The sequence below is a fragment of the Staurois parvus genome, unplaced genomic scaffold, assembly GCF_062004578.1.
Source record: "Staurois parvus isolate SC_StPar_1 unplaced genomic scaffold, SC_StPar_1.0 ptg000696l, whole genome shotgun sequence".
Classification (NCBI taxonomy): domain Eukaryota; kingdom Metazoa; phylum Chordata; class Amphibia; order Anura; family Ranidae; genus Staurois; species Staurois parvus.
This window is the reverse complement of record NW_028318492.1, coordinates 11,293,794-11,319,269: the sequence shown is the minus strand read 5'-3', so window position 1 is coordinate 11,319,269 and position 25,476 is coordinate 11,293,794. Positions and strand designations below refer to the sequence as shown.

General features: G+C 45.2%; 1 protein-coding gene across 1 annotated transcript in view; it reads right to left on the bottom strand.

Annotated features, from left to right (window-relative positions):
* CYBB (cytochrome b-245 beta chain) overlaps positions 1-25,476 on the bottom strand; it is a 58,252-nt gene that overhangs the window by 6,774 nt on the left and 26,002 nt on the right. The window contains exons 8-10 of the mRNA XM_089653022.1: positions 18,316-18,408; positions 16,823-17,076; positions 15,510-15,672 (exon numbers count right to left, since the gene is read on the bottom strand). Coding sequence (XP_089509148.1) covers positions 15,510-15,672; positions 16,823-17,076; positions 18,316-18,408 — 510 coding nt within the window. The remainder of the gene's footprint in view (positions 1-15,509; positions 15,673-16,822; positions 17,077-18,315; positions 18,409-25,476) is intronic.

Sequence of the window (25,476 nt, the reverse complement as noted above, 5' to 3'; positions counted from 1 at the left end):
GAGAGTGCAAAAATATACTCACTGCATAGAAACCAATCCATTTCCAGGTTTTATTGGCAAAGGTTAACACCTCCCCGCCCGACCTATAGCAGATTGACGGCCAAGCGGGACACTCGCCATTGTAACTGGGCGTCATATAACATCCTGTCAAAATGACCAGCTCACGCGGCCGCGGGGCTCAGCTGATGACATATCGCTACACTAGCCCGTTGCCATTTTCATGTGACCGCTGTGACCAATCACAGCAGATCACGTCAATTGTATACAATGGATGGCTTCCTGTCATGCCATCCATTGTATACAATTATGTTGTTAGCTGTGACTGGTCAAGGCAGTCACATGATACACACAGGGCCAATCACAGCCCATCTGTATCATGTGATCAGCTTTACCCAATCACAGCTAATCACAACAAAAGACTGAATGAATCAGTTTAATTCAGTAACAAAGATTGCAAATATCAATGAAATACATTGGCATTAGCAATCATAATGTGTTAAAAAAAAAAAATCCTGATCACTTGCCCAGAGTAGTTCAATCTTACTATGGTAACATTGTATTGCTTTGGTCACAGTGTGCTGAAAAATAAAATAGTAAAAAAAAGAAAAAATTTAACAAAAAATAATAGAAACATTTGAAAAAAAATATACCGTATTTTCGCTCCATAAGACGCACCTGACCATAAGACGCACCTAGGTTTTAGAGGCAGAAAACAGGAAAAAAAAAATTCTGAACTAATGGACTGCAGACATAGTACAGGAGATGACCAGAGACTGCGGACACAGTACAGGAGATGACCAGAGACTGCGGACACAGTACAGGAGATGACCAGAGACTGCGGACACAGTACAGGAGATGACCAGAGACTGCGGACACAGTACAGGAGATGACCAGAGACTGCGGACACAGTACAGGAGATGACCAGAGACTGCGGACACAGTACAGGGATGACCAGAGACTGCGGACACAGTACAGGGATGACCAGAGACTGCGGACACAGTACAGGAGATGACCAGAGACTGCGGACAGCACAGGGATGACCAGAGACTGCGGACACAGTACAGGGATGACCAGAGACTGCGGACAGCACAGGGATGACCAGAGACTGCGGACAGCACAGGGATGACCAGAGACTGCGGACAGCACAGGGATGACCAGAGACTGTGGATAGTACAGGGGATGACTACTGACCTTTGGGGAGGGGGGGGAGCAGGTACCTGAATTTGACAGATACCCGCTCCCACTTCCGCGGAGTTGTTCTTTCATCTTACCTGTTCCTCTATCCAGCCGCGCGCTGTCTTCCCGGCTTCTGTAATGGCGCTCGGCATGACAGCCGGGTGCCCAGTGCGCATGAGCGAGAAGCACTTGCGCTTTGTGATTGGTCCGGCGGCTTCTGGGATCTGTCATGTGTCCCAGGTGCCGCCTTACCATTCACAAAAAGCACCGCTTCCTGCGCATGCGCACTTGGCACCCGGCTGTCATGCCCACACTACAGAAGCTGGGAAGACCGCGCCGCTTGATAGAGGAACGGGTAAGATGAAAGAACAACTCCACGGAAGTGGGAGCAGGTATCTGTCAAATTCAGGTACCCGCTCCCCCCCCTCCCCAAAGGTCAGCAGTCATCTCTATAAGGTCCCGCTGTAGAGCTGAGCGGCCGGCCCGGTATTCTGACACGGCGGCAGTGGAAATACCGGACCGGCCGCTCCATATTCGCTCCATAAGACGCACTGACATTTTCCCCCCTTTTTTGCGGGGAAAAAAGTGCGTCTTATGGTGCGGAAAAATACAATAAGTTCAATTATTATTATTATTTTCACCAAAGAAATGTAGCGGAATACATTTTGACCAAAATTTATGAAGAAATGTTATTTATTTGCAAAAGAGAAATGACGAAAAGTGCGTTTTTTTCAAAAGGTTCAGGTGTTTTTTGTTTTATTTAGCAAAAAATAAAAAACTCAGTGGTAATTAAATACCACCAAAAGAAAGCTCTATTTGTGTGAATTTTCATATGGGTACAGTGTTGCATGACTGCGCAATTGTCATTCAAAGTGCAACAGCGCTGAAAGCTGAAAATTGTCCTGGGCAGGAAGGGGGAATAAGTGCCCGGTATTGAAGTAGTTAACTGAACAAGCTGAGTTTTTATGCTGATTGGTTTCTATGCAGAAGTGAGCCTAATTTTGCACTCTCCAGCTTTAGTAAATAAAGCCCCAAGTGCCAACATTGCCATTTTTTGTAATGATTAAAGTGTACATAAAGCCAAAACATTTTTTTAAAATTTAATTTTAGAAAGAGTAGGGAAGTATTTTATTTTTTTGTGCCTGTGTCCTATTAGAGAGATTTCTCTTTACACCCGTCCCATAAACACAAATGTAAATAAGAGGTGTGAAACCCTCTCTTAAACAATTGTCACTTTAGCAAGTGAGAAAACTTCTGGTGATAACTCAAATATTTGGACTCTTCCTCACTTCCAGTCCTGCTGACGATGTTTAAAGTAGTTGTAAACCCTTACATATACCCAGTGAAGTGACTGGCCTCAGGTGATACACAGAGATGAAACAAATTCTTCTACATAAGTTGTATCTGTTTATCTGCAACAATCTCTTCTCTACATCCATTCAAAGTGCTGCAATTATGCAGCTTGCCTGAGAGTTTAAAAAAGGGGGAGGAGAGCTGAAATTACACACTGCAATGCTCATTGAGGAGTGCTCTGAGAGTCAATTGGAGGGAAGGAACACAACTCACAGGAACAAAGCTGAGGCTGTCAATCTGCTGGAGGTCCCTCCCTTGTGACATTTTTCTCTGGGTCTCAGGAAAACTTGTCAGGAGTGATAGAGGAACAAGGTAGTAGAGAGAAATAACACTTAATGTTCTTAATTGAGACACTTACACACTACAGGAGGATATGCTTTGTTCATATTTCTTTTCTGAGGTTTACAACTTCTTTAATATCTATATATGAATAGACAGAATGAACCTCTCCATTGGGGACAAAGAGAGCAATTAAAACAGGGGTTCTAATCCTTCCCCACTCTTAAAAAATACATTTTAAAAAATGTCATTAGGTACACTTTAAAGTGACATTAAAGCTTCGAGGTTTTTTTAAATACCATAATGTTATACTTGCCTGCTCTGTGCAATGGTTTTGCACAGAGCAGCCCTAATACTCTTCTTTTTGGGTCCCTGTCAGTCCTCCTGGCTCCTCCTCCTAGAGCAGTGCCCCCAGAGAAAAACACTTGTCCTGGGGGCACATGCTCATCCCCAAGCCGCTGCTCTATGCGTCCATAAGACACATAGAGCCCCACCCCCCACTCTCTCCTCATTGGCTCACTGACTGTGATTGACAGAAGTCCTGCTTCTGCCTCAGCCAATTAGGAGGTAGAGTCCCCTTACATTAGAGGCTCTCGTGAACTTCGCTAGATCGGGGGGGGGGGCTCAGGTAAGGATTGGAAGGGACTGGGGCTGCACAAAGAAGGTTTTTTACCTAGAATGCATGAAGGTAAAAAAAACTTGAGCCTTTGGAACCACTTTACGTCTGCATTATGTAAATTTGTGATTAAAGTATGATGCTGGAGCTTTTTCAGTTGCAGTTTGCTGGCTACTACCCTTTCTTTAGTTTAGGAACATAAAGCAAAAAAAAACATATAAAATAGATTTTGTCTTGTGTTAAGCAGATGAGATAACTGGTCCTTTTAAAAATAAATGGAACCTAAATCTAGTTCAGTGCATTTAGGCAGTTCAATTCAGTTTAAACTTGACTTCTGTAGGGTAGGTTATGATATTAATGCATGGTCACTAGTCTTGGTTAAACTACAATACAAGGCATATGCAGGCTCAGACAATGCAAATACAGTTGCCTGCTATCAGCTTGCAGAATAAAACAATCAACAAATGTGGAAAGTTCTAAGCTTATGGTGAAAAAGGGCTAAGCAGAGGTTTTACGTTTGGTGAAAACCACAGCTGAAGTCATATAGCATTCTTCTGTAAACAAGTGTGGCACTGCTGTCGATCACTTCCCAAACCTCTCTATTGCTCAATGCAGCCATCAATCAACCAATATAGTGACTTTAAGAGAGCAAACCAAACTCAACTCAACAGAAGAATCCAATATTCTCATATAATTCAATAGGCTATATCTTTAAATCCACTGATTATTTGTATAAATGGTTTCGACACAAGGTGATTTCCGCATATGCTTTGTTTCATCATATGCTTAGTTTTGAATGTGTTTGAAACAAAAGGTTTATGACAGGTTTCTGTTAATGATGAGTATGGCTCTCTGGCATATTTATCTATTGTTTCTATTTCTACCATTAACAATGTCTGTATTCACTGATAGTTCTGTTTAGAGATGAGCGAATCGAAGTATCCGAAGTGGAATTCGAGTCGAATATCGGAAAAATTTTGATTCGTGCCGAATCCGAAAAACAGCCTAATTCGGACGCGCGAATCGAAATTTTTCCGAAAATGGCGGCTGACATGTGCGGCGACGGAGCGGGGATGTCGGGGAAGGCGCGCAGACAAGGCGCGCTGCCCCATAATGCATTCCTCAACGACATGTGATCGCATCAGCCAATCAGCAGCCAGCCAGCCAGCACTGTGTAATGGTCGAGGTATATATAGCGGCCATTTTGGAAATCTTCATTTGCCTGCAGTCATTGAACAGAGGCAGACCGCTCTGTACTAGGGACAGGGACAGAGTTAGGGCCACAGAAACGAGAATTGGGGACAGAGAGAAGTTACTTAGGGACAGAGAACCATTACTCAGGGACACAGACTTGTTAATGAGGGCCACAGAATCGTTATTTAGGGACAAAGAAACGCTAGTTAGGGCCACAGAATTCATACTCAGGGACAGACAGAATTTTCACTCAGTGCCAGAGAATTGTTACTTAGGGCCACAGAAACGTTATTAGGGCCACAGAATTTTTACTCAGGGACAGACAGAATTGTTACTGAGTGCCAGAGAATTGTTACTCAGGGACAGACAGAATTGTTACTGAGTGCCAGAGAATTCTTACTCAGGGCCACAGAATTCATTCTCAGGGACAGACAGAATTGTTACTCAGGGACAGACAGAATTGTTACTGAGTGCCAGAGAATTGTTACTCAGGGACAGACAGAATTGTTACTGAGTGCCAGAGAATTGTTACTCAGGGACAGACAGAATTGTTACTGAGTGCCAGAGAATTGTTACTCAGGGACAGACAGAATTGTTACTGAGTGCCAGAGAATTGTTACTCGCACAGACACAAAATTGTTACTTGCACAGACACAGAATTGTTACTCGCACAGACAGAATTGTTACTCAGGGCCACAGAATTCATACTCAGGGACAGACAGAATTGTTACTGAGTGCCAGAGAATTGTTACTCAGGGACAGACAGAATTGTTACTGAGTGCCAGAGAATTGTTACTCAGGGACAGACAGAATTGTTACTGAGTGCCAGAGAATTGTTACTCAGGGACAGACAGAATTGTTACTGAGTGCCAGAGAATTGTTACTCAGGGACAGACAGAATTGTTACTGAGTGCCAGAGAATTGTTACTCAGGGACAGACAGAATTGTTACTGAGTGCCAGAGAATTGTTACTCGCACAGACACAAAATTGTTACTTGCACAGACACAGAATTGTTACTCGCACAGACAGAATTGTTACTCAGGGCCACAGAATTCATACTCAGGGACAGATAGAATTGTTACTGAGTGCCAGAGAATTGTTACTCAGGGACAGACAGAATTGTTACTGAGTGCCAGAGAATTGTTACTCAGGGACAGACAGAATTGTTACTGAGTGCCAGAGAATTGTTACTCAGGGACAGACAGAATTGTTACTGAGTGCCAGAGAATTGTTACTCGCACAGACACAAAATTGTTACTTGCACAGACACAGAATTGTTACTCGCACAGACACAGAATTGTTACTCAGGGCCACAGAATTCATACTCAGGGACAGACAGAATTGTTACTGAGTGCCAGAGAATTGTTACTCAGGGACAGACAGAATTGTTACTGAGTGCCAGAGAATTGTTACTCAGGGACAGACAGAATTGTTACTGAGTGCCAGAGAATTGTTACTCGCACAGACACAAAATTGTTACTTGCACAGACACAGAATTGTTACTCGCACAGACACAGAATTGTTACTCAGGGCCACAGAATTCATACTCAGGGACAGACAGAATTGTTACTGAGTGCCAGAGAATTGTTACTCAGGGACAGACAGAATTGTTACTGAGTGCCAGAGAATTGTTACTCAGGGACAGACAGAATTGTTACTGAGTGCCAGAGAATTGTTACTCGCACAGACACAAAATTGTTACTTGCACAGACACAGAATTGTTACTCGCACAGACACAGAATTGTTACTGAGTGCCAGAGAATTGTTACTCAGGGACAGACAGAATTGTTACTGAGTGCCAGAGAATTGTTACTCAGGGACAGACAGAATTGTTACTGAGTGCCAGAGAATTGTTACTCAGGGACAGACAGAATTGTTACTGAGTGCCAGAGAATTGTTACTCGCACAGACACAAAATTGTTACTTGCACAGACACAGAATTGTTACTCGCACAGACACAGAATTGTTACTCAGGGCCACAGAATTCATACTCAGGGACAGACAGAATTGTTACTGAGTGCCAGAGAATTGTTACTCAGGGACAGACAGAATTGTTACTGAGTGCCAGAGAATTGTTACTCAGGGACAGACAGAATTGTTACTGAGTGCCAGAGAATTGTTACTCGCACAGACACAAAATTGTTACTTGCACAGACACAGAATTGTTACTCGCACAGACACAGAATTGTTACTCAGGGCCACAGAATTCATACTCAGGGACAGACAGAATTGTTACTGAGTGCCAGAGAATTGTTACTTAGGGACAGACAGAATTGTTACTGAGTGCCAGAGAATTGTTACTCAGGGACAGACAGAATTGTTACTGAGTGCCAGAGAATTGTTACTCGCACAGACACAAAATTGTTACTTGCACAGACACAGAATTGTTACTCGCACAGACACAGAATTGTTACTCAGGGCCACAGAATTCATACTCAGGGACAGACAGAATTGTTACTGAGTGCCAGAGAATTGTTACTCAGGGACAGACAGAATTGTTACTGAGTGCCAGAGAATTGTTACTCAGGGACAGACAGAATTGTTACTGAGTGCCAGAGAATTGTTACTCGCACAGACACAAAATTGTTACTTGCACAGACACAGAATTGTTACTCGCACAGACACAGAATTGTTACTCAGGGCCACAGAATTCATACTCAGGGACAGACAGAATTGTTACTGAGTGCCAGAGAATTGTTACTCAGGGACAGACAGAATTGTTACTGAGTGCCAGAGAATTGTTACTCAGGGACAGACAGAATTGTTACTGAGTGCCAGAGAATTGTTACTCGCACAGACACAAAATTGTTACTTGCACAGACACAGAATTGTTACTCGCACAGACACAGAATTGTTACTCAGGGCCACAGAATTCATACTCAGGGACAGACAGAATTGTTACTGAGTGCCAGAGAATTGTTACTCAGGGACAGACAGAATTGTTACTGAGTGCCAGAGAATTGTTACTCGCACAGACACAAAATTGTTACTTGCACAGACACAGAATTGTTACTCGCACAGACACAGAATTGTTACTCAGGGCCACAGAATTCATACTCAGGGACAGACAGAATTGTTACTGAGTGCCAGAGAATTGTTACTCAGGGACAGACAGAATTGTTACTGAGTGCCAGAGAATTGTTACTCAGGGACAGACAGAATTGTTACTGAGTGCCAGAGAATTGTTACTCGCACAGACACAAAATTGTTACTTGCACAGACACAGAATTGTTACTCGCACAGACACAGAATTGTTACTCGCACAGACACAGAATTGTTACTCAGGGCCACAGAATTCATACTCAGGGACAGACAGAATTGTTACTGAGTGCCAGAGAATTGTTACTCAGGGACACCTAATCGTTGAATTAAATAGTATGTCAGACAACATGCAGAGGAGTGGCAGAGGAGGCAATGTTTTAGGAGCGAGCAGACGTGGCAGCAGAGGAAGGGGTCGAGGCAGCAGTATTCGCAGCCAGAGGCCAGTGCTCCCGGTGTCATCCAGCGGTCGTGTCTCCACCGACAACCCTGCCGTCATTGATTGGTTGGCTCGGTCGTCTTCCTCTTCCCAGGTCACCTCTGACACCTACAGCCAACGGTCGGTGGGTACGTCAGACACAACCGTTAGTTGGCATGGCCCGGGAGCAAGCCCACTGAAATCACGTGTCCTCTACCTGCCCCTGTCCTTTGCTGTTCCCTCACCAAGCGAAGTATCGCATGCTGTGGGCTCAGCCCCACTGTACAGTGAGGAAGAGCTAACAGAGGGCGGTCAGGAACGGGGGGAGACATCGGCCTTTTCAGCAGCCAAGCGAACAAGTACTGGCGAGGAGAGTGGCTCGGTAGCCGGTCTAGAGACAGGTCTGTCTCCTGACCCAGACGCAGCCGAGGGGGCTAGTAGTGAGGCGGAGACCCTACTTGATGATGAGGAGGTTGATCGCACTTGGCAGCCTCGTCGTCATCAGGCAATTTCTTCCGCATCATCAGGAGAAGAGGGTGGCAGCTTGGCAGCGAGCAAAACAGTCGGTGGGTTGCCCAGGAGACAGCAGCAGGGTCGCATCAGTGTCAGTGGAGCCAAACGTCCACGGAGTAGAGCACCAGCTCCACTGCAGCCTACCACCACGGCCAGTAGTGGTGCCGGTGCGCACGGAGGAAGTAGCAGTCAGCCAGTGAAGAGTAGCGGGGGCAAAGTTTCCTACTCGGTGGTGTGGCAATTTTTCCTCAAGCCGCCCGAGGAAGTAAACGTAGCCGTATGTCGACTATGTGGCCAGAAATGCAAGCGTGGCCAGGGGGCCCATGTTGGGACTACAGCGTTGCGTCAGCATATGCAGCGTCACCATTCGGTGGCCTGGGAAAACCGTGATAAACATACGGCGGTTCTGCCTGCCCCAGCCCCCGCTCCATCACCCGCTCCGTTACTTGCTCCGTCACCCGACGTCGTCAATCGCCCTCTATCAGCCAGTCAAGGCTCCAACACCTCTGCTGAGGGGAGTTGTCGCTCGTTGGCATCTTCCGCTCGTTCAGATGCTCCTTCTCCTGCTACTCCTCTTCTCGGATTCCGTCAACAGTCTTTCTTGGAATCCGTATCCAAGAGACAACAGTTTGCGAGCACGCACCCGACGGTGCAAAAGCTGAACGTCCTCCTGTCCAAGTTGCTGGTGCTGCAGTCCCTCCCTTTCCAACTGGTGGACTCAGCACCTTTCCGAGAAATGATGGCTTGTGCCGCGCCGCGGTGGAGAGTGCCAAGCCGTCATTTCTTTGCCCAAAAGGCAGTGCCAGCCCTGCATTCACATGTAGAAGAGATGGTGGGCCAGTCTTTGAGCATGTCGGTCTCTGCCAAAGTGCACGGCAGCGCCGACGTGTGGAGCTGTAACTACGGTCAGGGACAGTACATGTCATTTACGGCCCACTGGGTGAACGTGGTGCCGGCACAGCCGCACCAGCAACTTGGACAGGTCACGACGCTTTTGCCTCCACGTTTGCACGTCCTTGGTCCAGCAAGCATGTCCGCCTCTACCACCTCTTTTTCCGCCGTGTCCTCAGCCGCCACCCCCGTGCCAAGTCCCATTACCCGACCGGCATATCACATGTGCAGGGCGCAACGGTGTCACGCTGTGCTGCACCTGGTATGCCTTGGCGAACGTAGTCACACAGGGGAGGAACTGCTGAGTGTAATGAACAGAGAAATCGACAGATGGCTGTCTCCGCGCAAACTAAAAATCGGAACCATGTTGACTGACAACGGAAAGAACATGGTGTCTGCTCTGCGTCAAGGAAGGTTGTGCCATGCGCCATGCATGGCTCACGTGTTCAATCTGGTTGTCAAGCGGTTCCTAAAATCCACCATCCCACTGCAAGACATCCTTAAAATGTCACGTAAACTGTGCATGCATTTCAGCCATTCCTACACCGCAAAGAACACCCTCATTGAGCTGCAGCGGCAGAACGGAATTCCACAGCATCGCCTGATCTGCGACGTTGCAACAAGGTGGAATTCAACCCTACACATGTTAGACCGCCTTTACGAGCAGCGAAAGGCCATCACCGATTTCCTGATGTTACAAGCGGATAAAGGTACTCCCCTGTGTAACTTAGATGTCAGCCATTGGCAGCTCATGCGTGACACCTGCCGCTTGCTCAGGCCCTTTGAGGAGGCCACGCTATTCGTGAGTCGGCAGGACTATGGGATGAACGACGTCATTCCTCTGTTGCACGTCCTGGAACAAATGCTGTTAACAATGGCTGGTCAGGGTGCGGTAGACGTGGCGCACAGATCTCAACGCCACATGACCCCTGTGGGGGCAGGACAGGAAGAAGAGGAGGAGGTAGAGGAGGACATTTGTGCTCAGGAATTATTGAGTGAAATGGGTGGTTTTTCCACTCAGCGGACAGGAGTGGAGGAGCAGGAGCATCTGGCAGAGGAGGAGGAGGAGGAGACAGAGGACCCAGACGCACCGTGGCAGTATGCTGTGGAGATGGAGGCAGGGAGTCCCTCGCATTCCTTGGCACAAATGGCCCATAGCATGCTCGGTTGCTTGCGTAGCGACAGCCGAATAATAACCATCAGACAGAGGGATGACTTTTGGCTGTCCACCTTGTTGGACCCTCGCTACCGGTCCAAAATGGTGGCCTTTTTCACACCTGCTGAGAGGGAGGCCAAAATTACGTACTATAAAAACCACCTATGTAGTCAGTTGGTCTCTGCCTTTGTGCGCCAACGTCCATCCTCAGACACTGTGGGCCCTGTGCGCTCGCGTTCCGCTGGCATGGCAGCAGGGGAGGGGTGGGGTGGTAGGAGCAGTGGCAGCTCCACCAGCAGTGGCTGCCTCAGTCTGCAGTCGATGATGAGTAGCTTTCTTCACCAGCGCAGTGAGGAAACTACTAACCAGCCGCAGCAGCAGCAGCAGCAGCAGCAGCAGCATCAGGTGGACCTGGAGCAGGAGCTCAAACAACAGGCTTGGGCCTACTTGGACAGCACCCTGCCAACCGAGGTAGACAATCCCCTTGACTACTGGGCAACGAAACTTGACCTTTGGCCCCAACTAGCTGAATTTGCCCTTGAAAGGCTGTCATGCCCGGCCAGTAGCGTGGCATCGGAGCGCGTGTTTAGTGCGGCAGGAGGTATTGTAACTCCGCGGAGGACACGACTGTCCACCCAAAGTGTGGAGAGACTCACGTTTGTGAAAATGAATCAGGCGTGGATTAGTCTGGATTTCAAACCACCAGTTCCTGACACAACTGACTAAATCCGCCATGAATCATGCCTCAAACATGTGCCACTTTCAGGTCTCCTCACACTGCTGGTGTGTTTAATTTTTTGACATAGGGTGCTGGCAGATTACGGGCCTCCTATAGCTGCTGCCAGGCCCCTAATCTGCCATAGGCCCCTATATACCGCCTCCTCATGCTGCTGCTAGGTCCAGAGTCTCTCATGGGTCCCTGTACGGCCTCCCATTGCTGCTGTCTCCATCGCCACACTCTGCTGCCATGTGCCACTTTCAGGTCTCTTCACACTGCTGGTGTGTTTAATTTTTTGACATAGGGTGCAGGCAGATTACGGGCCTCACATAGCTGCTGCCAGGCCCCTAATCTGCCATGGGCCCCTATATACCGCCTCCTCATGCTGCTGCCAAGTCCAGAGTCTCTCATGGGTCCCTGTACGGCCTCCCATTGCTGCTGTCTCCATCGCCACACTCTGCTGCCATGTGCCACTTTCAGGTCTCTTCACACTGCTGGTGTGTTAAATTTTTTGACATAGGGTGCAGGCAGATTACGGGCCTCACATAGCTGCTGCCAGGCCCCTAATCTGCCATGGGCCCCTATATACCGCCTCCTCATGCTGCTGCCAAGTCCAGAGTCTCTCATGGGTCCCTGTACGGCCTCCCATTGCTGCTGTCTCCATCGCCACACTCTGCTGCCATGTGCCACTTTCAGGTCTCTTCACACTGCTGGTGTGTTAAATTTTTTGACATAGGGTGCAGGCAGATTACGGGCCTCACATAGCTGCTGCCAGGCCCCTAATCTGCCATGGGCCCCTATATACCGCCTCCTCATGCTGCTGCCAAGTCTAGAGTCTGTCATGGGTCCCTGTACGGCCTCCCATTGCTGCTGTCTCCATCGCCACACTCTGCCATGTGCCACTTTCAGGTCTCTTCACACTGCTGGTGTGTTTAATTTTTTGACATAGGGTGCTGCAAGATAACGGGCCTCACATAGCTGCTGCCAGGCCCCTAATCTGCCATGGGCCCCTATATACCGCCTCCTCATGCTGCTGCCAAGTCCAGAGTCTCTCATGGGTCCCTGTACGGCCTCCCATTGCTGCTGTCTCCATCGCCACACTCTGCTGCCATGTGCCACTTTCAGGTCTCTTCACACTGCTGGTGTGTTAAATTTTTTGACATAGGGTGCAGGCAGATTACGGGCCTCACATAGCTGCTGCCAGGCCCCTAATCTGCCATGGGCCCCTATATACCGCCTCCTCATGCTGCTGCCAAGTCTAGAGTCTCTCATGGGTCCCTGTACGGCCTCCCATTGCTGCTGTCTCCATCGCCACACTCTGCTGCCATGTGCCACTTTCAGGTCTCTTCACACTGCTGGTGTGTTAAATTTTTTGACATAGGGTGCAGGCAGATTACGGGCCTCCTATAGCTGCTGCCAGGCCCCTAATCTGCCATGGGCCCCTATATACCGCCTCCTCATGCTGCTGCCAAGTCCAGAGTCTCTCATGGGTCCCTGTACGGCCTCCCATTGCTGCTGTCTCCATCGCCACACTCTGCTGCCATGTGCCACTTTCAGGTCTCTTCACACTGCTGGTGTGTTAAATTTTTTGACATAGGGTGCAGGCAGATTACGGGCCTCACATAGCTGCTGCCAGGCCCCTAATCTGCCATGGGCCCCTATATACCGCCTCCTCATGCTGCTGCCAAGTCTAGAGTCTCTCATGGGTCCCTGTACGGCCTCCCATTGCTGCTGTCTCCATCGCCACACTCTGCTGCCATGTGCCACTTTCAGGTCTCTTCACACTGCTGGTGTGTTTAATTTTTTGACATAGGGTGCTGCAAGATAACGGGCCTCACATAGCTGCTGCCAGGCCCCTAATCTGCCATGGGCCCCTATATACCGCCTCCTCATGCTGCTGCCAAGTCCAGAGTCTCTCATGGGTCCCTGTACGGCCTCCCATTGCTGCTGTCTCCATCGCCACACTCTGCTGCCATGTGCCACTTTCAGGTCTCTTCACACTGCTGGTGTGTTAAATTTTTTGACATAGGGTGCAGGCAGATTACGGGCCTCACATAGCTGCTGCCAGGCCCCTAATCTGCCATGGGCCCCTATATACCGCCTCCTCATGCTGCTGCCAAGTCTAGAGTCTGTCATGGGTCCCTGTACGGCCTCCCATTGCTGCTGTCTCCATCGCCACACTCTGCCATGTGCCACTTTCAGGTCTCTTCACACTGCTGGTGTGTTTAATTTTTTGACATAGGGTGCTGCAAGATAACGGGCCTCACATAGCTGCTGCCAGGCCCCTAATCTGCCATGGGCCCCTATATACCGCCTCCTCATGCTGCTGCCAAGTCCAGAGTCTCTCATGGGTCCCTGTACGGCCTCCCATTGCTGCTGTCTCCATCGCCACACTCTGCTGCCATGTGCCACTTTCAGGTCTCTTCACACTGCTGGTGTGTTTAATTTTTTGACATAGGGTGCAGGCAGATTACGGGCCTCACATAGCTGCTGCCAGGCCCCTAATCTGCCATGGGCCCCTATATACCGCCTCCTCATGCTGCTGCCAAGTCCAGAGTCTCTCATGGGTCCCTGTACGGCCTCCCATTGCTGCTGTCTCCATCGCCACACTCTGCTGCCATGTGCCACTTTCAGGTCTCTTCACACTGCTGGTGTGTTTAATTTTTTGACATAGGGTGCAGGCAGATTACGGGCCTCACATAGCTGCTGCCAGGCCCCTAATCTGCCATGGGCCCCTATATACCGCCTCCTCATGCTGCTGCCAAGTCCAGAGTCTCTCATGGGTCCCTGTACGGCCTCCCATTGCTGCTGTCTCCATCGCCACACTCTGCTGCCATGTGCCACTTTCAGGTCTCTTCACACTGCTGGTGTGTTAAATTTTTTGACATAGGGTGCTGGCAGATTACGGGCCTCCCATTGCTGCTGCCAGACATGTAATCTGCCATGGGCCCCCGTACCGACTCCTCATGCTGTGACGTTGCAACAAGGTGTAATTCAACCCTACATATGTTAGACCGCCTTTACGAACAGCTAAAGGCCATCACAGATTTCCTGATGTTAAAAGCGGATAAAGGTACTCCCTGTGTAACTTAGATGTCAGCCATTGTCAGCTCATGTGTGACACCTGCGCTTGCTCAGGCCCTTTGAGGAGGCCACGCTATTCGTGAGTCGGCAGGACTATGGGATGAATGAGGTCAAATCGGCCATGGGCCCCCGTACCGCCTGTTCACGCTGATGCTGGTCCCACAGTGTGACCTGGGTCCCTGTACGGCCTCCCATTGCTTCCACTCTGCCATGTACCTCTTTGAAATCTCCTCACACTCCTGCGGTTGTCCATTTTGTCATAGGTTGCTGGCAGATTAGCGGCCTTCCATAGGTGCCGCCAGGCCCCATATCGACCATGGGCCCCCGTACCTCCTGGTCACGCTGCTGCTGAGCCCACAGTGTGACCTGGGTCCCTGTACGGCCTCCCATTGCTTCCACTCTGCCATGTGCCACTTTGAAATCTCCTCACACTCCTGCGGTTGTCCATTTTGTCATAGGTTGCTGGCAGATTACAGGCCTTCCATAGGTGCCACCAAGCCCCATATCGGCCATGGGCCCCCGTACCGCCTGGTCACGCTGCTGCTGGGCCCACAGTGTGACCTGGGTCCCTGTACCGCCTCCCATTGCTCCCACTCTGCCATGTGCCACTTTCAGGTCTCCTCACGCTCCTGCTGGTTTCCATTTTGTCATAGGTTGCTGTATGGCCTCCCATTGCTGCTGCCTCCACCGCCACACTGTGGCTCCAAACACTGGTTTTGGCCCCGTGACTGCCCAAATGAGTGAAGTGTGCGGTGATTCTAAGATCGACGGCACTCATCTGCATGTCATACTGACAGACAGTATTATTTCTCTTCCCCAGCAGACTCCAAGGGCATTTAAATTAAAGGTACAGTGTTCTGCACTAATATTAAGTCTCTCTGAAGCCTAGAAACACCCTTTTTTAAGTTAAATTCACAGCGAATTTATTCGACTCGAATCGAATATTGTCCACGAATTCGCCGAATCAGTCGAATCGAATTTTTCATTTCTTCGCTCATCTCTAGTTCTGTTAGTTACCAGTATAAAGAAAAAAAAGTAGTTTCACATTATTCTCCCAACAAATGTAATTACCTTTTTTAACCTTAGAGTTGACACATTGTTGAGGTATTTATACCAGACAGACTTCAAGACAGAAGCAAACGGAGTAACTCCAATTCCTGCTCCAACCAGCATAGCAACCTCATAGTCAAACACATCCTCACTTGCTGTTCCAAATGGACCATCTATGGAAATTCTGGGGAACAAAATCAAACACTTTATCTTCTATACTACTGCATTAGGATTTCCTTAAATATGAACTTTTTTAAAAATTACAAAAAAAAGTGCATTTAAAATATTTTGATCTGTAAAGTCTTCCTTGTGTAGAGATTCAAAAGTCCTGATACTGCTTTTGGATGTGATGTCAGCAGACTCAGAACTGTCACTCAATTGACACTCTATAGTATCAACCTTCACTCCTCCCCAAGCGGTTACATAAAAGGTTATGTTGGTAGGTCAGGGGTGAGCAGAGGAGCTTGGCCAGCACAGAGCGTATTTAGAGACTTCCAAATGAGGAGACGGCTATTACTTGCATAAAGGGAGGAGGCTGTACTAAGGCATTGACTAATCATTTTTCTAGCAAGCTCAAGGCGCATTGAAGATGAATAAAAGTCAGGAAAAGGAAAAACAGCAAGCATTAAAAATACTTTTAAAAATACTTCTAAAAAACTGCACTTTGAGCCACCTAATATCTGGTCTACTTGAGTGTGGCTTGGCTGTGTTTTCAACAGATCTGACCATCTTTTATTATGGTAAACGTACAATGTATGTTTTATGGTTGAACTAGATGGACTTGTAGGTTTTTTCAGCCAGACTAACTATGTAACTACAGTACATATACAGGAGTATATCACAAAAGCTGTGTGTGTTTGCATCGTGGGAATGCGGCAAGCATTTGGCTTGCAGTTGGCCCTATTCTTCCTTACATTAGAGCACGGGTGTCAAACTGGCGGCCTTCCAGCTGTTGCCAAACTATAAGTCCCATGAGGCAAGATTGACAGTTATAAGCATGACTCCCAAAGGCAGTGGCATGATGGGACTTGTAGTTTCGCAACATTTGGAGGGCTGCCAGTTTGACGCCCCTGCATTAGAGTTTGACAGGCTTTAAAAATTCAGCATGTAGCATTGAAATTGCAGATCATTGTGGCCGCAGCAATGTGTACCCATCCAAGTGGATCAACCACCTCTGGTCGCAAGTGTGAAAGGAGCCTAAAGCAAACCTTTGTGCCCAAATCTACATAATAAATTATAAAATTTTATAGTGAACAACTACAAGCAAATTTGAAAATTCCATAATACATTGTACAGTAACAAAATGTGAATTGATTCAGTTTCACAACACTTACTTAGGCAGCTGCCAAGCCTCCTGAGTTTCAGTCTTGTCACATCCCAAGGCTTTAAACAATCCTTCAGTCCAGTCTCCAACTATTCTAATGTGAATGCTGAAGAAGTCCTCTTCTGGGGCAGAAGTCAAAGTAAAAGGATGCCACTCTAGACTGGATACGGCAGGACACTGTACAAAGACATACTGGCCAACTTCCATTTTAAAGCCTTTCATTTTCATCTGCAGTTCATATGTCTTAAAGGGATGTGTAACAACCTAAAACAGTAGTGGATCAGTATAGTCAGTACGGTCCTTTGGTTTTTCAGAACCATAAAAAGGCCTAAAATTTTAAAACAATTCAGGACTGAACATGAAAACTGAATTTAAATAATACAATAAACCAGAATGCTTCTAAGTAAAAAAGATCCTTCATACATTTGGTGTATTTAGACATTCCGTGCACACCAGAAATTTTCGTTTCAGTGCATTTGTTCATTGAAGAATTCCATTGTGTCATATTCGTTATGTTGAACTGATTTGTTTCAGGATTTGTTTCATTTTGTGTCTTCGGCATTTGTTTTGTATATTCGTTGGTTTGGATGGATTCGAAAAATGTTGTAGTTTTTCCGGAAGACTGCTATATATCCTATATATTATCAAATCGGACAGATTTGAATCGACAGGATTCAATATTTTCAGACGCTAGTCCAGCCCACCAAGAGAAATGGCAAGTGCTGATTGGCAACATGGACTGGCGTTATGTGCATCCAAATTAATGAATGGATCAAAATTTCGGATCTATTCTAATTCGAAATAACTAACAAATTTGAAAACTGAATTAATTTCCCCATAGGCCCGAACTACTTTTGCATCATGTAAAGTTATCTGAATGAAACAAATGACACTAATGCATTTCAATCAGCATGGGCTATTTTTAATCCTTATGCTGCTAGCATTCATAAATAAATAGGAAAGTATATCATATTTACTTGTTTTAAAGATTTGTTTTACATTTCTTCAATTATTTCCTGGTTTTATTGCCTAGGCAAATTTTGTCATACATCGCAGGAGTCTTCAGGAGGAGAGAGAGGGTTCTTGGCTCAGCCTATGACTGAGCTAAGGGCAGATGGATTCCAGGAAGTAAATGATACATGAATAATCTGCTCTTACTCAAGATGGCCACGGCCAGAAAGGAAAGGATGTGTTTTTCAAAGTGATTTCTCAGCAAAATAAAGCATGTAGATAGACATGGAGGCATGGGTGAGTTTGCTTTGAATATTACAAATTAATTAAATAACATTTTAGGTTTGTGGCGCTCAGATGCAGTGCAGTTCCACTTTAATTTTGTTATAACTTTTTTTTCACTGACATTCGTTACTACATCCATTCAAAGATTCAAAAACATCCAAATCTCCGAAAATGAAATTTTTTATCTGAAAAACAAATCATAACGAAATGCACTATGTTTATTCCTCTTTACATATGTCAACAGCATAGCAAAATGCACACACTTACCTTTGTAATTACAACTTTTTGTTGTGATCTCCAAAATCGTATAAGCCTTTCAATGACATAGAGGGCCATTGGGGCTACTACCCATTTCCATGTCTAAGAAGAAAACAACTGTGGTTACATACAAGCATTTAATCCTGTAAAACATTGATTAAAAAGAAGAATAAATATTATTAAATTACTGAAAAACAATTAAAAAGGTAGGCTGTGCCCCAACCAAAACATTTGGCTGCAATAAAATGTATGGCTTTTTTTGCACATGAAAATACTTGGAAAGTGCCTAGATTTCAGTCACTGTAAAACAGTAGCACAGTTTAGTATCCATTTGTCTAGGGCCGTTTATTACCATTTTTTACCCGGCAAATATTTAATATTACTCCACGACATGTATTTCATATTATGCAATAACATCCATTCAGATAAGTAGGTTTAAAAAAACAGAAAAAGAAAACTGAACTCAACACTTTGTCAATGGTTTAGAAAGCTCTGATGTAACTGATAGTTTATCAACAGACAACAAAGAACAAAGAATGAAAGTGTACCTAATTTGGTAATTATAATAACGTAGCTGCAAGTACAGAAAATGTTCGGTGCTTTTTCATGTTTATTTGGATGAAGTCATAAGGTGAAGTATTGCATAACAAAATGATTGTTTATCACTGAAGTGCTAATTTAGGAAGTTACCTAACTACAAAGTTTTACCCAATTAAGAAATATCGCAAATCATTATTTTTATATAGCAGGTGCCTGTTTTACTTATGACTTTAAAAAAAAAGGGAACACTTTTAGGCTGGCCATACACTATACAATTTCCTGCCCAATTTTATTTAGATTTACCTTCAACTGTGTAGTGCAAGTGCCCACCTAATTGGATACAATTGAAAGTGTTGTTTAGGTTTGACCTCATATTATATGTTTTTTGGTAAATCTAAAGCATTTTCTAAAGAAAATTGTTTAGTGTATGGCCAGCCTTAGGGCCGGTTCACACTATAGAAACACAGTCCAGATGCATTCCGGATGCGTTTTTGCATGCGTGTTTTGACGTGTTCTAGTGCGTTTTTGATTCATTTTTTGACGCATTCCAGTTAATTTTTTTATGCATTCCAGTACATTTTTCCCCCCTCTCTTTTTTTCAATTTAAATAGGGACCTGTGCATTCCAGTGTGTTCCAGTGCGTTTTTGGTGTGTTTTACCGCGTTCCAGTACAGTTCTGTGCAGAAAAAATGCCTGTTCTACTTTTTTTTTCTGCAATCGGAACTCACTGGAACTGCAAGCATTGATGTGAACTATGGCATTGACAACCATATAACCTACTTTCTGTGCATTTTGGATGCAGAAAAAACGCAACTGAAACGCATTTAGTGTGAACTGACCCTTAAAGTCCAACTAAGCTCTATGTTTAAATCAGCCAAATACATTTCAGGGGCATGTGCAAAAGGTGTGCAAGGTCTTACAGTTTATTCCAGGGTTTCTCAACCAGGGTTCCATGGAACCCTAAGGTTCCTCCAGAGGTCTATAGGGGTTCCTTCTGCAATGAGCAATTTCTGCCTCTCAGATAAGTTCCCACTGACACCATTGATCTTTTTAGATATCTGTAAGGGGGTAATTCTTCCCAATGACCACAAGTGTAAGGAGCATTCTTCTCTCCAACCACCAATGTAAGCAGCCTTCTTCCCAATGACCACAAGTGTAAGGGGCATTCTTCTCTCCGACCACCAATGTAATCAGCCTTCTTCCCAATGACCACAAGTATAAGGAGCATTCTTCTCTCCGACCACCAATGTAATCAGCCTTCTTCCCAATGATCACAAGTGTAAGGGGCATTCTTCTCTCTGACCACCAATGTAAGCAGCCTTCTTCCCAATGACCACAAGTGTAAGGGGCATTCTTCTCTTCGACCACCAATGTAATCAGCCTTCTTCCCAATGGCCACAAGTATAAGGAGCATTCTTCTCTCCGACCACCAATGTAATCAGCCTTCTTCCCAATGACCACAAGTGTAAGGAGCATTCTTCTCTCTGACCACCAATGTAATCAGCCTTCTTCCCAATGACCACAAGTGTAAGGAGCATTCTTCTCTCTGACCACCAATGTAATCAGCCTTCTTCCCAATGACCACAAGTATAAGGAGCATTCTTCTCTCTGACCACCAATGTAATCAGCCTTCTTCCCAATGACCACAAGTGTAAGGAGCATTCTTCTCTCCGACCACCAATGTAATCAGCCTTCTTCCCAATGACCACAAGTATAAGGAGCATTCTTCTCTCCGACCACCAATGTAAGTAGCCTTCTTCCCAATGACCACAAGTGTAAGGAGCATTCTTTTCACTGACCACCAATGTAAGGAGCATTCTATCCACTGACCATCACACTAATGTATCATCCGTTGCAGATCTAGAAATTTTTAGCAGGGCTTCCCTGTGCCCGTAAATTTATTTGAAGGGTTCCTCTGTGTTGAAAAGGTTGAGAAAGGCGAGTTTATTGTCTTTAGAAAGCAGCCAAAGACTGAGCAGACGTACTAAATGTAAAGCCCACTCAAACTCTCAGTTTAAATCAGCCTAATATACACTGCTGAAAAAAATTAAAGGAACACTTTTTAATCAGAGTATAGCATCAAGTCAATTAAAGTCCTGGGATATTGATCTGGTCAGTTAACTAGCAGAGGGGATTGTTAATCAGTTTCAGCTGCTTTGGTGTTAATGAAATTAACAACAGGTGCACTAGATGGGCAACAATGAGATGACCCCCAAAACAGGAATGATTTTACAGGTGGAGGCCACTGACATTTTTTTTCCCTACTCATCTTTTCTGACTGTTTTTCACTAGTATTGCATTTGGATAGGGTCAGTGTCACTACTGGTAGCATGAGGCTATACCTGCACGCTACATAGGTTGCACAGGCAGTCCATATCCTCCAAGATGGCACATCAATACGTACCATTGCCAGAAGGTTTGCTGTATCTGCCAGCACAGTCTCAAGAGCATGGAGGAGATTCCAGGAGACAGGCAGTTACTCTTAGACATGTGCAAAGCAAAACATTTTGTTTTGTTTCATTTTGATTTGAAATCTAACAAATTTTGTGTAGTTGGGTTCAGTAAATTCGTTCAGTTCGTTTTCGGAATTCGTTTCAATAATTTGTATTCAAATTCAATTTGAAAACTTTACGACCAAATGTGAAAAGTCGTTCACATTCAAAATTGGCTCTACCGAATTTTTAATTAATTCAACAAAATTCAAAAAGTTGTTCGAAATCTAAAAGATTTAAACCGAATTCGAAAAAAAAAATCAACAGAATTTGAAAAGTAAAGCTTGCCATACATGTACAGATTTTCAACTGAGAATATTAATTTCAAGAATATTCTTTTGATTTTCTAACTGTTAGTAGGGTCAAATCGATATTTGTTTTCTACACCATTGACGGAAAAATTTGAGGGCACGAAGGAAAACTTTTCTCGATCAAAATAATTTTTGGCCAGTGTATGTGGTGATTATTCAGAAATTATATTCATTTTAAAATCGAATGTTAAAAGCAAAAGACAATTTTGGAACGACATTTGTCCATTCATCGAATGTGCAAAGAATTTTCGTACGACTTTTTTGACGAATATTCTCGGCCGAAAATCTACATGTGTATGGCCAGCTTAATGCCCCATACACACAATATGAAAATGTTTGTACAAGGACCAATTGTCCGATAATTGGATCGTTAATACATAGCTTTCGATAGCTGATCAAGACAATTTTTTACGTACGATACCAAATCGTATGATTTTCGTTTATTAAGTACAGCAAACGTCCGAAAATACAATACAAATACATGACATCACTTTCGATCTTCTTTTCTTTTGGATGAGAATTTTTGTATCTTTAATAACCTTTTCACTTTTGATGTGAGACTAGCAGGCAAAAAATGATCGTTCGTCCGATATTCTCATCGTGTGCACAGAGCTTAAGGCTGGCCATACACATGTAGATTTTTGGCCGAGAATATTAGTTTCAAGAATATCCATTTGATTTTCTAATCGTTAAGCTGGCCATACACCTATAGATTTTAATTCGAGAATTTTCATTTCAAGAATATCCATTTGATATTTTAATCGTATTCTTGTTTTCATATTCGAGTTTAAATAGGAGCTCCAGTGAAAAAAAAAAATTAATAAAAGTCAGCAGCTACAAAAACTGTAGCTGCTGACTTTTAAAAAATGGACAATTACCTGTCCCTTGGTTCTGCGGTGTCCTGCACGCAGCACGTTTCACCAGCCGCCCTGTGTTCCTGGCGCTGGCATCTTCAGTGTGGGCACCCAGCTGTGATAGCTTGCGGCTTCACTGCTCACTGCGAATGCATGAGTATGCTGTGCTTTGTGAATGGTCCCATACTCTTTTGGAACCTGTCACGTGTCCCAGAATACTACGGGGAGGGAGGGGGGAGGACAATTTCTGCTTTCAATCGCCTAGGCGATCGAAGAGGAAGTAGGAGCAGATCCCTGTCAATTTCGGGCCCTGTACCCTCTGCCCGGCACCATAGAGCTCAATTGGAATTTGCGATTGAAAACCAGAATTGTCAGGTCCGCCACTGGCACCCTGTGCTTTTCACAGTTGAGAGCAGGTTCACCCTGAGCACAGGTGACAGATGTGACAGGGTCTGGAGAAGTCATGGAGAACATTATGCTGCCTGTAACATTGTTCAGCATGACAGTTTTGGTGGTGGGTCAGTGATGGTCTGGGGAGGCACATCCATGGCAGAACGCACAGACCTCTACAGGCTAGATAATGACACCTTGACATACAAACTACTGAGTACCATTTAGAGTTGCTGCAATAAAATTTCAGCAAAATTAGACTAGCCTGCTGCATCATTTTTTCACTTTGATTTTCGGAGTGTCTTTGAATTCAGTCCTCTGTAAGTTGACAATTTTCATTTCCAACAAACAATGGGGCATCCTTACGTTCCTAACACATTACCCAGTCCATATCAGTATAGATATCCGGCATAATATTTTTTGCATGCATTCACGGTGTAACGCCTATTACAGTTTGTGGTAGCAGGAGTGAAAGATCATATACCACACGTTCCCTTAAAGGGCCAGAGTCAAGTAAATAGCCACTAAAGACCAGCAGTGAACCAGCAGAAGTTGTTCAGTATCCCTAAGTGTGTATGACCTATTTGATAGGTCAAGGAAGAAGGTGAGTGTATGGTGCACCTATTCGGTGTTGGGAAACACTACAATTTAGTCGGCACGGTGGAGAAATGCAACCATTTGATTATTAAACTTTGGAGCACAATTTTTCCTTAATGTGAGTGCATACCTGAGTGCATATAATTAGTAATTTTAAAAAAAACTGTGTTGCACTACGGTGTATTTTTTGGTTTTTTTGTGCGGTTTTGGAGCCAAATGCCCAATGAAGATATAGCACATGGAAGGAACACTATATGGATCAGAAATTTGGAGGCTACTTAGTCCTTCTAAAAATGTGTTTGGCCTATTATAATTTATAGGTGAAAATTCAAGATGAGCAGGGAGTGGGGCTACAATTCAAACACGGCGCTGAATATCGCTGGATGATAGCACAACATATTTTGGATTGGACTGATATTTCATATTTTTGCAAATCTCTTTTTTTGGACTGACACTGCGTTTCTTTTAGATCTTATATTTTCACTATAATAATAATGGTTATGAAAGTGCTTACAATCGCTGCATAAAGTGCTAACAATCACTGCATATTCTTAAAAGGAATTTGGCAAATAACTGCAAATTCAAATGCAGTATTAGGCAATTAAATAGAGCCAGTAGGTTACTTGTGAGTTAAAGGTTATCATGTGTGCTAGGAAATCTGTCTTCACTTGTAGTGTATGTAAACCCTAACTGTCAATTTCTCAGTTTTGGTCCTCTAAATCAGGGGTCTCCAAACTTTCTAAACAAAGGGCCAGTTTACTGTCATTCAATCTTTCGGGGGCTGTAACCAGCAGGAGTAGAAAAAGTCCTGGGGTCAATGGCAGTACAAAATGCCCCTTACTGGTGGCAGTGGGAGGATTAGTATCACACTATTGGTATCAGTGAGAGGAATAGTGCCCTGTCCTTGATGGCAGTGGGAGGAATAGTGCCCCATCATTGGTGGCAGCGGGAGGAATAGTGCCCCATCATTGGTGCCAGTGGGAGGAATAGTGCCCCATCATTAGTATCAGTAGGAGGAATAATGCCCCATCATTGGTGGCAGCGGGAGGAATAGTGCCCCATCATTGGTGGCAGCGGGAGGAATAATGCCCCATCGTTGGTGGCAGTGGGAGGAATAATGCCCCATCGTTGGTGGCAGTGGAAAGAATAGTGCCCCATCGTTGGTGGCAGTGAGAGGAATAGTGCCCCATTGTTGGTGTCAGTGGCAGGAATTATGCCCCACTGTTGCTGACCGTGAGGGAATAATGCCCCAAGGGCCGGATTAAATAAAGCAGAGGGCCACATCCGGCCCTCGGGCCGCAGTTTGGAGACCACTGCTCTAAATATACCATTGAAAGTGTTTTGTGATGCACTTTGCGTTGTATAAGCATAAAATTCTCTTGTTGATTTTCCAGAAATTTTGTGAGCTGATAACCTCCTGTGCTCTCTGCTTGTACACAAGGAAAGGTTATGGAGATTAGGAGGGAGGAGGGAGATTCTCAGACGGTACAGCAGGGAACGGTTGAGATTCGAACCATGTAAGCACAGGCTGAATGTACCGAAGTTGATCGATCGATCAAATATATACGCTAGCAGTAATCGCTGTGTTCTCCTGGCGGAGTCATCTCCCCCCCACCAGGAGAACACAATGGCTGCATGGGAAGGATTCCCCCATCAACATTGGTGGTTGCAGGAATGAAAATTGCTCCATCTATGGCCGGCTTAAGTTCTTTGTGATGCTGCAGAAATAAAGTAGGCAGGGCTGGCATTACTGCTTTGGAATTCAGAGCCAGCAATTCACTGCGTTGTCATGTCAAAGAGGAAGTTAGGAGCACACTACAGCAGTTTTGTTAAGCACTGGCTTAAAAAGATTAAGAAACGGGAAATATACATATATTGCAGGGATGTACAAAGTTGAAATATGCTTTTAAATGACATGGCACCATGGCCTTTTTGTTGCCTTCTGCCAGGTCCAGTTAGAATACAATGCAAGAGCAGAAAACTATT